General features: G+C 44.6%; 2 protein-coding genes across 3 annotated transcripts in view; one reads left to right on the plus strand and one right to left on the minus strand.

Moving 5' to 3' along the window:
• The window catches only part of LOC140274630 (DLA class I histocompatibility antigen, A9/A9 alpha chain-like), a 424015-nt gene that overhangs the window by 303505 nt on the left and 105639 nt on the right, over positions 1-14871 (minus strand). The gene's annotated exons all lie outside the window — the stretch shown is intronic.
• On the plus strand, positions 3226-13656 carry LOC140274571 (uncharacterized). Of its 2 annotated transcripts, none has more exons than XM_072369895.1 (3): positions 3226-3794; positions 4176-4273; positions 7849-13656. In XM_072369895.1, the coding sequence occupies exon 3, from the start codon at positions 8295-8297 to the stop codon at positions 12426-12428; it is 4134 nt and encodes a 1377-aa protein (XP_072225996.1). In that variant the 5' UTR covers positions 3226-3794; positions 4176-4273; positions 7849-8294; the 3' UTR covers positions 12429-13656. The 2 variants fall into 2 exon arrangements, with proteins under 2 accessions (XP_072225996.1, XP_072225997.1); XM_072369896.1 differs by having other exon boundaries at positions 3226-3692.

The following is a 14871-nucleotide window of genomic DNA, read 5'->3' on the forward strand; positions in this document are numbered from 1 at the left end:
TAGCTCAGCTGCCTAAAGCTAAGACTGTTCATTTAGCATATTCTAGCAATGCTTGACAAGTCAGCGTGAACTTTATTGTCAGTCAGTCCTTACAACAAGCAGTGCACAGCTGAGGGAAATTGAGCATCTCCATGTGCTTGATTTAAACAAATAACATGAGAATAAGTGTCATGGCTCAAAGAGACTAAGGGAAACAGATTCTAAAGCAGACTCAAGAAACATTGTAAAAAGTGCAAAAGACTTTGTTTTTCACAGGTGAATCTGGTCAGAGAGTAGACAGGGAACCCAAACAGGAGAGCGAGTCACTGAAACATGGATATAGCTACTAGTCTCTGTAGAACTTGAATCCAGAATGTCTAGATAATACTGATTCTTCTTGCTTGGTTTATGGAGGTGGAATCCTTGGGGGAGGCACTGGCTGTAGCAAAGGAAGGCTGGAGAAGCAGGAGGGTGTGCAGGCAGGTAGTTGCAGGGGGTAAGTAACTCCAGTGCAGGTATTGACAGGAAACTGACTCAAGGAGGTAGAAGCAAGTTGAATTGTGGAAGGTAAACGGAAACAGGGAATGCTGAGGAAGCAGGATCAACTGGTAAAAAAAAGAGATTTTAGATAGAATGCAAGCAACACTGAGAGGAGCCCTGATTACCACATGGAAGATGAAGATCATCCAGCAAAGGCTGGCTGCTCCTGCAGGTCCCTAAGAAGGTCTCCTAGGGTAGATGGAAAACAGCTGTTTATACAGGAGCCGGCCAGACTCCACCCAGAGGAAAAACTCTGCAGCCTGCTCAACCCAACCTGCAACTCAGCACACCCAAACACCACAGCCAGGCATAATCATCACAATAAGTGCAGAGTAATGTAATGTGGAGTTAATAATTACTGCATGTAAAAGATGGGCAGAGCCACCCTCTTATGTTACAACATAGACCTGCACTTAAATAGTCTCTCCTCAATCATCTGTTTTATTTTTGAGTGGGATCATAGTTCCCAAAATGGATAGTGTTTAATAAGATAAGTAACGACAAGCAATGAAAATGATTAATTAAGAACATAGTAATGGTACAAAATGAGGGACATTACTTATTTTTTCTTCTTTTATAGTAATAGAAGTCGTTCCCAGCAGGAGGTTTGACAAAGTTCAACTTTAAGACAGTTATGGCCCCTTTTTCTCATATGGAGTTAACAGCTAACAGCTTGTTATTTCTTCTGAGTTAAGACTGCAAATTGTGACCAAAAAAGCAAACATCACTTTGAGATGATCTTCTCATAAGTCAATGATTAACTTTGATTAAAACATCTCAGAAAGTCACGGAAACCTCACAAATGGGCCAAATTACTTATTACGTATATTTTCCTGTTAAAACTTAAAATAAAGAATATTTCATATTTTAAACAACAAAGAAGGAAAAATGTTTGCTGTACTTGCTTAAAAAATACACCAAATACACCAATCTAATCAAAGAATAATTAGACTTGGACACAGTTTGGTGCAGAGGTTTGTTTCTTTGAATGGGAATCTGCATCATGAATATATATGTCTTTGTTAACAGACTGATAATGTGTCTACTCACCTGAGCAAACGTTAGTATGGTTTTACAGGTTATTCTACAAAACTCTGTGGATTTTAGATGACTAAATGATGTGGTTTACTTGTGATAAGGGAAACTGGTTACAGCAAGTCTTAGCCAGTGGAATACCCGACAGTTGATTCCTGCATGAATGTAAGAAGAAACCAATCATCTGATCAATACTTTTGTGGTTGTGTAGGGTGACAGGACATTTACAAACTGCCATGAACAGATACCGCAGCACTCTGGATAGTTTCCATTAAAAAGCTCTCTTCGGTGCTGGAGCAAAGGAACTCAAAAGCACAGTCAAGCCACAAAACTGGATCTTTTCTGTATTTTTCTTATTATCTCTTCTTATTTCACACACCCACATCCTCTACTGGCGTGTGTTTCCTAACCCCTTACCCAGTCTGAGTTTTACTGGATTTCAGTGCTCCACAGCAACAGCTAGAAAACTGGGTGGGACTTTCTGCCACAGCACTGAACTGGTTTGTATCCGACTTGAAAGACTGATACCACTCATAGGTAGCCACGCATCTGATTGGCCAAAAATGGCATGTGGAATTCCTCAGGGTTCTATTCTGGGGTCTCTTTTATTCATCATTTACATGCTCACATTATGCAAAGCAACAAAACATGCTACCACAGATTTACTTCACTGTATCACCTGGTAGTTATCATCCCCATACAACCCTTATTAAGCACCTCAAACAAATAAACAGCTGCATGTTCTGGACTTTCCTTCAATTAAACAAAGATAAAACAGAGGTTGATGTATTTGCAGCCAAAGAACGGTTAAAAATCAACGATCAAGACATCTCAGGTCATCACAAAGTTTTGCTTTCTGTCCCCAGAGTTAGAACTAAACATGGATGAGCTGCTTTCTCTTCTTCTTTTAAATTTAAACCTTAATAAGTTCCTTTTTCCCACCACATTTAATTACCTGATTTATTTAAAGTAACTAACTTTGATTTATAGCTTTCTCTGCACTGTTCTATGTAAAGCACTTTGAATCACCATATTGTTGAATTATGCAATATGAACTCATTTGCTATGCCTTGCTTCACACTAACCATAAAGTTATACAAGTTTTAATCCTCAGAACAGCATTTCGGTACCCACAAACCCCCAAAATAGTTGACTTTCTGTTTATCTTGCATGCAGCGTTGACATATTTATTTTCTGGTTATTGACCCAACCATCACCTACTGAATGTAAACCAGTTTTCAGTTTAAAACTTAATCTTTTACATGATTTGGCATCTAAATATAGGTGGTCAAATGGAGGTTGAATCCCTCAAATGTGTAGCAGATGCAGACAAACCCACTAACACAGCAGCAATAAGTCCAAATAATGTACAATTATGGATACTTTAATTGATTTGCAAAATATTCACGAAGCACACTATCTTACACACACATACACACACTTTGCAGTGTTATACAGCATGCGCCTTAATGACATCTTTAGTCGTCTAATTAACATTTTACACTACTGGTGTGAAAACACACACACACACACACAGACTCGCGGGGGACTTAATGACATGCAGTGTCAGAATACACAGTTACCTCTTTAATGGTGTGCAAACATGTATGCATGCATGCATGCACGCGCGCGTTCTTGCACACAGACACACGCGCACACGCAGTTTATTTATTCATGAGCATCATGCTGGATTGGCTCTGTATTCTGCAACCCGAGGGGCAGAGGTGGCCGTGAGCGCAGCGGCGGCAGTGGGGTCGCAGCCGGACAGACTAACCTGTGCCTGGCTCTACCCGGAACCATTATGCAGACAGGAAACTACCATTTTACCGCTAGCAGCTTCGGCGGAGCCGTCGTCTACAGAGGGGGACACCTAAACCTGAAACGGGGCGGAGAGCGGGCAGCCGAGGAGAAAAGCAGCAAAAACACGACCGAAACAAAACAAAGGCTACGCGTGGGTAAACACGATCAGTGAGCCAGTTGAGCTTCAGGACCTCTGAGTCAGACAATGGACATATCGAACCAGGCCAGCGGAAACGGGTTTTGTTAGCAAGTGAAAAGCTGCCCTCCTGGGCCGATGGAGATCCAGGCCTTCCACTGTGTTTTTCCATGGATGAAGAAAAAGGCCCCACTGACAGGCAGTAGGGACCCTGCTTTTAGAGCGCACTCCCACCTCGATGTTATCACTATTTTACTGCGTTGTTTCTGAGCGCTTTTCTCACCCAGACGTCGTTTGTTACAAGGTGAAAAAACAAAAACAAAAGCTGCCTCCTGCAGGACTGTGTTTGCTAACGTGATAGCTGCCATGCTAAGCACGGCTAACGGCTCAGCTAAGTTATTAGCATTGCTAGCCTTTGGCTAGAAGACTGGGATGCATCATTTAGTTGTAATTAGTTTAGTTATTAATTGCGTTACACGTTGTTATACACTTAAGAACATTTTAAGACACGGCACGTATTTAAGCGTTTAAGTTTGGCTTGATTTGTGCGAATTTTGTCATGTTTCGAAGCGTTAGAGTAGCATTTTTGCAGTTTAACATTAGCTAGCTGGGTGATTGATAAATGCTAGCAGAGAGTCATTAGTCTGATCTGATCGGTCATCTGTTGCCTTTTTGTCTTTTTTAGTTTATCGAGCTGAAGTCTCCGATTGTCCGTGCACAGACTGGAGTGTTCGTCCGTGAAACCTGCGGCCCAGCAGGAGCGTCGGACCTGTGGATCAGCCGGTAAGGTGCAAACAGCATGCAGTCACATTGCTGCAGATTGAGTGTGTTAGCTGTCAGGTTTACCAGTATGTGCTTCACGTTGCTCCTTGTTATTCACTCTAAAAGTGTGAACTGTAAGGAGATTTTTGTCGTTTTAAATTGTGCACATATCTGAGCACTCGTTGCAGGCTATTTTTTTCTTTTTCTTTTTTCTTTTTTTTTTTTTTTTACCGAAACCTGTGCTGAATAAGGTTTTCAGACCAAGTGAAAACCATGAGAGTGGGTGTGGGGGGAGATGGGTTTTCCATTTCCAGTTCAGTCCGTCTTTTTTAATGATCTAAAGAAAACTACATATGCAGATGTTGTGTTGCACAATAAGTCACACATGAAACAAAGTAATATTAAAGAATATAAAGGGACAATTAAAAAAAACTGCTCATATTTTAGTATAGTTTTTGACATATTGGCTGAGGCGCTCCATTTGAATGTTTACCTGTCCTGAACTGGCACGATTCATAGTTCTTCAGCGTCGTCTTCCGGTAAAACAAGTTGTTACCTGCTACTGAGATAACCTCAGAGATTTTTGCCTTGAATTAAACCCAGCATGGCTGCAGTATTCCTGATTTATTTGTTTTTCTCATCTGTAGTCAGTTAATCTCTGCAATGTTTACAGCTGTGAAATTAAAAGTTTATTTTGGATTGCAATTGCATTTTTACATCACTCACTTAAGTTGAACTACTGAAACTGGAAAGACCAAAACCGGACTTTTAAAATGCACGTAAACATGTGCTGAGTGAGGAGGGATTTTAAGAGTAAAGTAATATCAACAAGTCATTCATTCAAGGAAAACGCCACTTAAAACGTCCAAGTCGGCTGTTATTTTCAACACTGAAAACTATTTGGAATATAAAATTTACTATGACCCGTTTGGATTTAAGACCCTTCTTCTTAGAAAATAGTGTTCTAAACCCAACAAAATGTTTGAAATCTGATCATTAAAACAATGATTTTCTGAAAAATGTGACAGGATTTGTACATACCCTCAACCTGTTTGTCTCAGCCTCTGTTGAAACTGTGACTGTCAAAATTAAACAACCTGAGAGGTTAAAACCTGAGCTTTTATGGCAGATTATTAACTTTGTCCTCATGTTTATCGGTGGAGAAAATGATGCAACATTGAAAGTCTCCTCCGGGTCGGGCAGAGACACGAGCATACGTCTCTTCCTGTCTGAATGGTTTGATTTTGAATCAGCGGCTCGGTTCTCTGCATCATTACTGTCACACAAACAAACATCTGAGCATAATCTTCTGCCCGTCTCTAAGGGACACTGATACTGTCAGGTTTATCTGTCACAAACAAACTCTCTTCTAAGAAGTTCACCTTTATTGCTGAAACATTGTGTGTGGTTTTCAGCTCTGGCTGCAACACGATATATTCTCCAAACGGGACAGAAAAACAAATAAGAAGTTGCTCATTAGTTTATGACATTTGCCTGTTAGAAATAAACATGAAGTCTCTGGAACTCCTTCAGGGAATCAACTCATGTTTTGCACAAGCACTTAAACTCAAACTCATTAAAGGTCATTGGTGGAAATTTGATGTGCATCAAGTTAAATTGATGAGGTGACTGTGCTTCTCTGGCTCAGACGTATACTCAGAGAACCATATTTTAGGTTTATTTCGACCCAGACTCTTCGCTCTTTGCCAGCGTCTGCCAGGTCCTCGCTACAGATGTTATGAGCAGACGTGGATGCAAACTTGAGGGTTACAGCTTCGAGGCTGGAGTTGTTTTTTGGAGATCAGCATGCATTGTGGGTGTAGAGGTTTGATTCTCTGGTCTTGGTGGGTTGAGAGAAACCACATTCACACAGACAACAGTCACACTTCCTTAATTACAGACATTGTTCCTGTAAGACACGAGGATGTGCTCAAATTTCCTGGAGGTCTCTTGTGTATTGAAATATCTTCCCCTCCGTTTCAGTGTTTATTCTTGTTCCTGTTGCTCTTTACCAGTTAATACTGCACTCACTGTTGCTCCTTCAGGTTTCTGATGACTATAGAAAGCAGAATAGAGGGCGTAAACTTTATGCTGGATTTTTAAAAGAAATGATCTTAAATGCAGAATCACTGTGACTTTGCCAAGCTGCAAACTGCACACAGATGTGACGGCACATACGGTAACGTTTGGCCTCTGCTTTCTTGTCCATGTCGAACACTCTGCAGTAAGCCAGATGAAGGCCAGAATTAGGAGCTGAGTTAATCTCCATGTCGCCCACAAAATACTGACGCATAAGAACCCGTAACTTCAATTATTTATACACGATTTGGTGAGAAAGAGACTGATTTAACCCTCCTGTGGCTATGAGAGATGTCAGTTGTTATCTGAAAAAGGGAATATTTGGAGAGTAGTTCATCTTTTCTGTTTCTTTTTTGGCAGATGAAGGAGGGAGGAGGATGTTTATTCCTCGAAATCGAAACTAATTCAAGTTGTTATTATATTCTGAAGAACTGAGCCAACATGTGCTGCTTTTCTCTGCAGAATTTACACTTGAGGCATAAAAACAAAACAGAAAATCACAGCTTTACACCCGGTATTCACAGTATTTAAGTGAAAACTTGACAAACAATTTCTTTTCTTCTTCTATGAAAGTAAAATCTAAATGTTATTGCACTTGTCTGTATGGGGAAGTGTTTGGGTTTACTTTCAGGACCCAGAGTTTTCCTCTGTACCAACACGATCAGTTATTTTCCCCTCAGCTGTCGGGGGTTTTGATCAAAACAGCCACAGTAAAGATGCTGGAACCAGATGATGGTTTGACTGATTAGTGACCTGTTAATTTCCCAAACAGTTATTTGAGTGGTAATTGCGTGTCTCTGTTTGACTGACATGTTTATATTCACACTGTAAAAGACTGCGGGGGATCCAGTTTACATTACATTACATTACATACAGTTTTATTATTACTTTTGCCATTTCAGGTGAAACTGAAACCAAATTAGTTGAGTTTGAAAAGCTGTTTGAACTTGTTTTGAGAAACTTTTTAGATAAAAGTGGTGATATTTTGCAGCTGGAACTATCAGTGTTGTTGGGAATAAAAAATACAATCTAACTAACATAATGAACTAACTAACTCTTGAGCTGTTGGTTTTCCAGCATTTCCACAGTAAGTGTGCTGCAGCTAATGGTCTGAAGGCCGTGTCTCTGACCTCTATTTTGAATGTTGTCGACATGCTTACACCCAAAACATTTTCAAACCAGATATTGTACGTTCTGCTCTCTTTGTGCCTGAAACTTAAACAGATTCGTAAAACAAAATCATCAGGGACTAAAGCCTGATGAATAAAGAGGAATTAAGGATTATGCAAGAGGTTCTTGAATGAATAAAATCATAACCTACATGAATTAAAAAGCCAAAATGATCTCTCATCAGGGTAACTAATCTGTGCTGGAGCAAAATATTCTGGAGTGCATTAAGTGCAGCTAAAATCAACCACTCGAGCTCACACAGAGCTCCTTTTCAGACTTTATCTGATCACAGTCAAGTCACAGAATCACTAACAACATTATTGTGGCTTTTCTTTGTTTCCTCTCAGGCTCCCCAAAGGACTCCACGACCGGGCAGAAGGCCGTTGAAGAGATGGCTCATCTTCCTCCGAAATAACCGACACACTCCACGTCGTGGGACTGCTTGAACTGCTTCCGAATATGGAACACTTTAAAGAAACACTACAGACTCGTTTTCTTTTTATTATAATTTAGTATATTTCCTATTTATGACCCGTCTTATATCATCCCACAGAAGCACTTAAAGGCTTCACTCCTGAATGAGGAGCAGATGCATTAGTGACATTTATGTGAGAGGATCAAGCATCAGATTTTGGTGGACTACGGTGGCTTGTTGGGGTCGAAGCCACAGCGGGACTGTCTCTGAGAATCAGACGTCAGTCTAATAAGGGCTCTCAGCTGTTTCTATCTACTACGGACTTAGTGTACGGGGTAGTTCTACTCCCTAGACACTTTGCCACAGCTTTTTGGGAAGATGTTTCAGTTCAGCAAGTACCCCATGGACATCCTGGAGATGCTAAGTGGACACCAAGCCCACCAGTTCAAAGGCCTTGGGTTGGAGCGACAGCTGAGCCACCAGCAGCAAGTCCAGCTGCAGCATCAGCAGCAGCTCCAGCAGCAGCACCAGCAGTCTGCCGACACCTCCGGGAGTCTCCTGTCTGGCCTTGGACTGGGATCGCTCCAGAGCACTCGGAGCAATGCCTTTGCCGACTCCTCATCATTATTTGCCAAAATGAGTGCCCCTCCCCCTTCCATCTCCCACCAGAGCCAGTCTTCCTCTTCGTCCCACAGCTCCAGGAAGTCCAGTAAGATGAGCAGTAGCAGCAGTGGGAGTGGGAGCTCCTCGTCGGGATACCCCCAGTTTCTGCGGCCTTTCCATCCAGCCGAGGCTGCGCTGGCTCAGGAGCAGCTCCACTCTGGGATGGGACGTTTCGACTTCAGTGGAAGCGGCGGTGGAGGGAGTGCTGGAGTGATCGGGGTCACACCTGCACCCCCACCTCCCCCGCTGCATCCAGGTCTCTCTGTCCCCCAGCCCTCCCCTGGCCCCTCGTCCTCTTCACCCTCTCCTTCCACCTCTGTTTCGGTCTCCAACAACCCCTCCGGCAGCACTGCAGTCCCTTTAGTCGGCCAGTCTGATCCCCGCAGCCTCCACCAGCAGTTCAGCTGCATGCTTGCTGCTAACCAGTACTTCCTGTCTGGAGTCCCCACCAACAGCAGCCTGGAGCAGTTCCTCGTCCAGCAAGGCACTCACAACCACTTGGGCTTGGGCCTCGGCCAGGGCGCCACTGAGTCTAACTCAGCCCTGGCCCCTCCTCCTGCCCTCCACTCCTCCCACAGCCACAGCCACACAGCTCCACAGCCTCAGCAGCAACAGCAGCAGCTAACCCCCCATGCCTTATCTCATCCACACAGCCACACTCACCACCCGCACCCTCTCCACCCAGCCCCTCAGCCCGCCCCTTTGGGTGGCTTTGATTTCCAAGGCATTCCAGTGCTTTCTTCTAACCAGATAGCTTCATTAATGCAGCAAGAAGCTGGCCTCTCCCTCCCTCTGCCTCTGCACCTGTCGCTATCTAAAGACGATACGGCAAAGTCAGGAGACAGCACCTCCACATCAGTTTCGAGTGGTGGAAGCAGGAGAAAGAAAGCAATGGCAGGCTACCTCCCCCAGAGGAAAGCAGAGAGTAGCAGCCACAGCAGCCACAGCAGCAGCTCAAGTGTGCACAGTCAGAGCTCTTCATCAGGCCTCGTGGGAGGAGGATCCGGGGGTGTTGGGCTAAGTGTCATCGGAAGTGAGCCGCAGCACTCCTCTCTCCTCTCATCTTCCTCACAGCAACAGCAATCATCCTCCACTGTATCCTCATCTTCATCTGTCCCCACCTCTTCAAATTCCACATCTGTGCTTGTAGCCAACGGTAACCAACAACTGTCAAAAACACAAGAGAGTCACAACAATAGCTCATCTGGGCAGTCGGAACCAGAACCCCTTTACCACTGTGGTGAATGTGGGAAAACCTTCACTCACCTCTCCAGCCTTCGAAGGCATCTCCGCAGCCACGGCTTGACACCAGAGAGCCAAAGCAGAAAGTCGGACTGTAACTCTCCCAGCCCAGAGAGGATATTCTGCTGTGGCGAGTGTGGGAAGAGGTTCAAAAAGAGGGGTCACCTCATCCAACATAGTGTCACCCATTCAGAAAACCGGCCTTTCGTCTGCAGCATCTGCCAAAAGTCCTTCAACCGTCGAGAGTCACTCACCAGACACGAGAAGATCCACGATGAGAAGCCTTTCCGCTGCCCGGCTTGTGGGCGCTGTTTCCGTGAGAGCACCTCTCTGCTCAACCACGCTGCTTCCGGCGCCTGCGGCAAACCTCCCCGCAGCTCCAAAAACCGGGCTGCGGGTGCAGGGAACGCACCATCCAACCCAAGCAGCAGCAAAATGGGAAGTAGCGACGGGGTCGCAATTTCAAATGATGGGGCGGGATTAGGAAATGACAAGTATGCAACAGATTATTCCAGAAATCGCTACCAAAGCCAGGCGCCCTACAGCAGCGGGGTTGAAGACTACAGACGAACACAACCTTCATCTCTTTACTCTGCAGAGAGTACTTTATCCAATGAAATGACCAGCCAAACTCTACGGAAGGCCCCTTTAGCCCCAACTCTTCACCCTCATCCACAGAGTCAGCAGCAACAGCAGCAGCAGCAGCAGCACCACCACCATCAACAGCAGCCCCAGCAGCAGCCCCACCTCCCCCTGTCCTCCCTGTTAGATGATTCAGAGGATGAGGTCACGAGCAGCGCCATGTCCGCCATTGCTGCTGCAGCCGCGGCCTCCTGTGATATAAACACAGAGAGTCGGGAAGGAGAGAGGAGGGATATCATTGGAGGGCTGCTGGGTGGGTTGGGGTTTGGTAACATGGGTGGACCGTCATCGACGACGCCGAGCCTCAACGGTTCCACCATGCCTTTGACGCACCCCAGCCAGCCTCACACAAAACCCAGGAGGCCGCGAAAACCAAGAGAGAAGAGGGACCCGAACACCATCGTGAGGAGGAGGAGGAGCCCGGCGCCTCCCGGGGACGGCTCGGAGAGGCCCTACGGATGTCAGATTTGTGGCAAACGCTTCAGAAGGGCGGAGACTCTGCGGCGACACAACCGCGTCCACACAGGGGAGAAGCCCCACGCTTGCGACGTGTGCGGCAAAATGTTCCGAGAGCCTTTCCACCTCACCAAACATCTGACCGTGCACTCGGGTCAAAAGAACTACAAGTGCAATCTTTGTGGGAAGATGTTCGCCTATGCACAGAGTCTCGTGAGACACGGGAAGCTGCACAGAAAAGGCGAAATTGACAACCAGGGAAGAAGAATAAAAGGTGCTGCTGCTGCTATCAGCCAAGTCGCCAATTCGGGAAACTCTGACTACTTCTCATCGTGTTCTCAAGAAGAAAAATCTCCAACGTCTGGCACCCCGTCTCAGAGGCTTTATACCTGCACAGTCTGCTGGAAGTCTTTCCGCCACTATTTCCACCTCACAGCACATCAACAGACTGTCCATGGTGGGGGGGTGGGGCTGGAGAAGTCATTTCGATGCGAAGTATGTGGCAAAGCCTTCGCCTACTCCAACAGCTTAGTGCGCCACAAGTTGTCTCAGCACGGCATCGACCGCAGCGGCCAGCGTGTCGACCAGTCTCAGCCCTCCGGATACTCGCCCCTCTTCTATGACTCAGGTTCAAACTATGCCGGGTCGTCCCACATGCAGCAGGGGGTTCCTGAGCAGCAGCAACAACCACCACCACAGCAACAGCCACCACCACAGCAACAGCCACCACCACCGCCACAACAATCACAACCACCGCAGGAGCAGCAGCAGCTGCAGCACCCTTTTCACTACCACGCGAAAAACTTCCAGAAGCAGCACGGACAGACGAGAAAGCACCGAAAGAAAAAAAGGCGCGTGGTGATCCACAGCATCATGAGGGACGGGAGGCTTGTGGGCGTCCCTCTGAGTGAAGACACTCGCAGGAAGTTGATGATTTTGAGGAAAAAGAGGGGCAAACTGCAGGCTCAGCTCAACAAAAAAAAGCTCCTGGTGCAGCTTAAGATAAAGGGCGGCGGGATGAAGGTGAAGTCGTGGTGCGGCGGAGCGGTCCGCGTCACAGGGCTCACGTCTATGGACGTCCCTCTCAAGCGCTTCCCGTGCCCCATCTGCCCCAGCACCACCTACGCCAAACAGGGCTCTCTGCTGGTCCACCACGCCATCAGGCACCCTCCAAGAAACTCAGGCTGCCACGCCCGTCTGCGGTGCCAGGTGTGTGGAAGACGCACCACCTCCTTACACAAAGCCTTGAAACACAGGGGCCAGCATCTCAAACAAACTGCATTCCAATGCCACAGATGCCGACACCGTTTCTGGAACCCCCGGCTTCTGGCCCGCCACAAGTTCTCCTGTCGGGGGGTGTCCGCCGTCTGCGGGGACGGAAACTGGGGACTGAGATCGCCGCCGTCGTCTCGCGACCAGTCGGATAGCGACCTCTCACCGGTCCAGCTGACGGTTCCGACTCTGGTCCAGCCCGAGAGATCAACAGTTCTGACTGAGTACAGTCAGTGAACACAAACAGTTTTCTAGACTAGATTGTTTCTGATGTTTATTTTTATTAAATAATCCAAGAAGCAAGCAAGAGCTAGCAAGTTTTTAACAAAAAAAAAAAAAAAAGCTGGGAGGATGGGGCAGGTTTAGTCTAACTACCATAACACCCCCGACCCCCTTCCCTCACACACCTGTGTACAATCCCAGTGTTCCCCGGCAGAGGTGGTCGATGAATTAAAGTGGACTTAAAAAGGCCCAGAATCCAAACCACCCTCGATGTCTGTCTCCCCAAAAAGGTGAAGAAACTCGAGCCACACGATTTTAGTAGCATCTGATTGAAACAATGAATCCAGGTTCTGTTCATCACCTTTTTAAGCTATTTTTAAGTTCCCGTTAGCTGCTTGTTGTAGAGGAAAGGTACTTCGTTTCTCTCAAGTCGAGCAGTTTAGTCTTTTGTCTCTCGTGTTTATTTGTTTTCCAAGTGGACAAACTCACCTCTTTTTATACTCGGATAACATTTGCCCCTCGAGATGAATTAATCTTTTAAGAGAAATAAAATCCTGATCTGATACTAAAGTAGCTTGTGAAAATGGACTCGGCACACAGTAAGAAGGGTTAAATCGGTCACGGACGGCCGGTTTTTGTGCCGAAGTGACACAAAAAAAGGAAGAAAAAGAAAAAAAAAAAGGAGTTGAGACGAAGAGAAAAGTGTTGAACGTGATTTTTTTTTTTAATGTACACTACTTTTTGTCTTTTTTTTTTTTTTTAAAGAGGCGTGGATGAAGCGAAAACACGACTCGAGCTGTTAATGTGTTCAGGATTTGAAAAGGACAACAGGAATAACACGTACTGTACAATTAGTATTATATTTTATTATATATTATTTGCTGTTTTTTACTCCAAGTATCATTTCTTTTCTCATTGTTGGTATTGTGAGGGTGGGAGGGAATGAGTTGGGACTGTCTTTGTAAAACAGCGGGATGAGTATATGTATCGATGTGATATCCCCCCCAATTTTCCCCGTTTACCCTCATTGCCACACGTTTGCCCCCAATTTTGTATTGAAAAGCGTGTGCACATAGTTCATTACATAGGTCCTGTCCAGATGTGCGTCCCCCCCCCCCTTTTTTTTTTTCTTTCTTTTGTAAAACAAAAACATGTAATATTATTACTAAAATACTATCCTCTTCTTTGGCTAAAAGTGAGTTGTTGAAAACCCTCAAATCAAATAAAAAAACAAAAATCTAAAGTGTTGCGTTCACTTTTGATCTAAATTTCCATCTTTGGTAATGAAGAATGACGAATATCAGACTTTTTGGGGTGATTTATAACACTTAAAAACACCCTTCGAGGAGCCGTTTGTCTAATTATGGTGAAAAAGTGTCACTCGTACCCTCATTTATATTCATGTGTTGATCTGACACCAACAGACACTGAACCTGTGCTAGTTTCATGGGAATTAATTCATAAAAAGCCTAACAATTAATCACAATTGTACATGTTATATATGCATAATTGCAGAGCCTGTTTTGGAAAAGTATTATGAGGAATTACTCAAGTATTTAGCACATGGGCACTTTGGGGTGGAAGACAAAGCCAGCTTTGTTTACGAATCTCCCATGAAACACTAATTCCCATCCTGAGAGGGAAAATGAAGGCTGTCTGTGTTTGATAGTTGCTAACTTTGAGGCCCAGATGCCAATTTTTACACAGCGAAGTGTATTTTAAGTAGCTTTTGCCAAGTTTTTGGTATTTAAATTGTTAATACGACAATAACATGCAACATGTGCAAGTAATTTTGGCTTAAATTACCCTGATTTTGAATGATCCACCTCAGTTTCAGTTGCAAATACTCCTCATATTGAGATAATTTGTGCATTTAGATACTCTGAGTAAGAAAACAGTCCCATATTTTAGATTTAACATGAGATATTCGGTCAGTTGGGAAATACATCTCTTTCAAATGTCAAAGCTAACATGTATTGTGAAGTATCTTAGCAAGGAGCTGATTGTCAAATTGTCAGTAAAATCTTGGTGTTATCGCAGAGAAACACTGGAATTATACACTGTAATCAGGCTTAAGTTATCAGCAGGGAGTTAGATATGGGTAATTTGGTGTAGTTTGGTAATTTCAGCATCAAATATTTACCATAATTAAACACAACTGCTCTTAAACCGGACAAATGACTTTAAAAGGCCTCATACTGTCTGCTTCTACAACACTTCCACTGCCAGCAGTGGTTAGTCTTCTGCCTCAAAACTTTAATTCCTTCTAAGCTCGTTTCATATTTTTATGTTTTATTTCCGCGTGTGTCACTACAGAACAAGTTTACCTGGATTTTATTGTTGTAAAGAAGAAGAAAAAGAAGTAGCTTTCCCTGGTGCGCTTCCATGGAACAACCACTAGGTGGTGCCATTTACGCGTCTTTAAAAGATGGCCGCTTCAAAAGTCTGGTTCTCAGGA

Source organism: Leuresthes tenuis, unplaced genomic scaffold (genome assembly GCF_036924035.1).
Source record: "Leuresthes tenuis unplaced genomic scaffold, fLeuTen1.0.hap1 SCAF_18, whole genome shotgun sequence".
Lineage (NCBI taxonomy): Eukaryota > Metazoa > Chordata > Actinopteri > Atheriniformes > Atherinopsidae > Leuresthes > Leuresthes tenuis.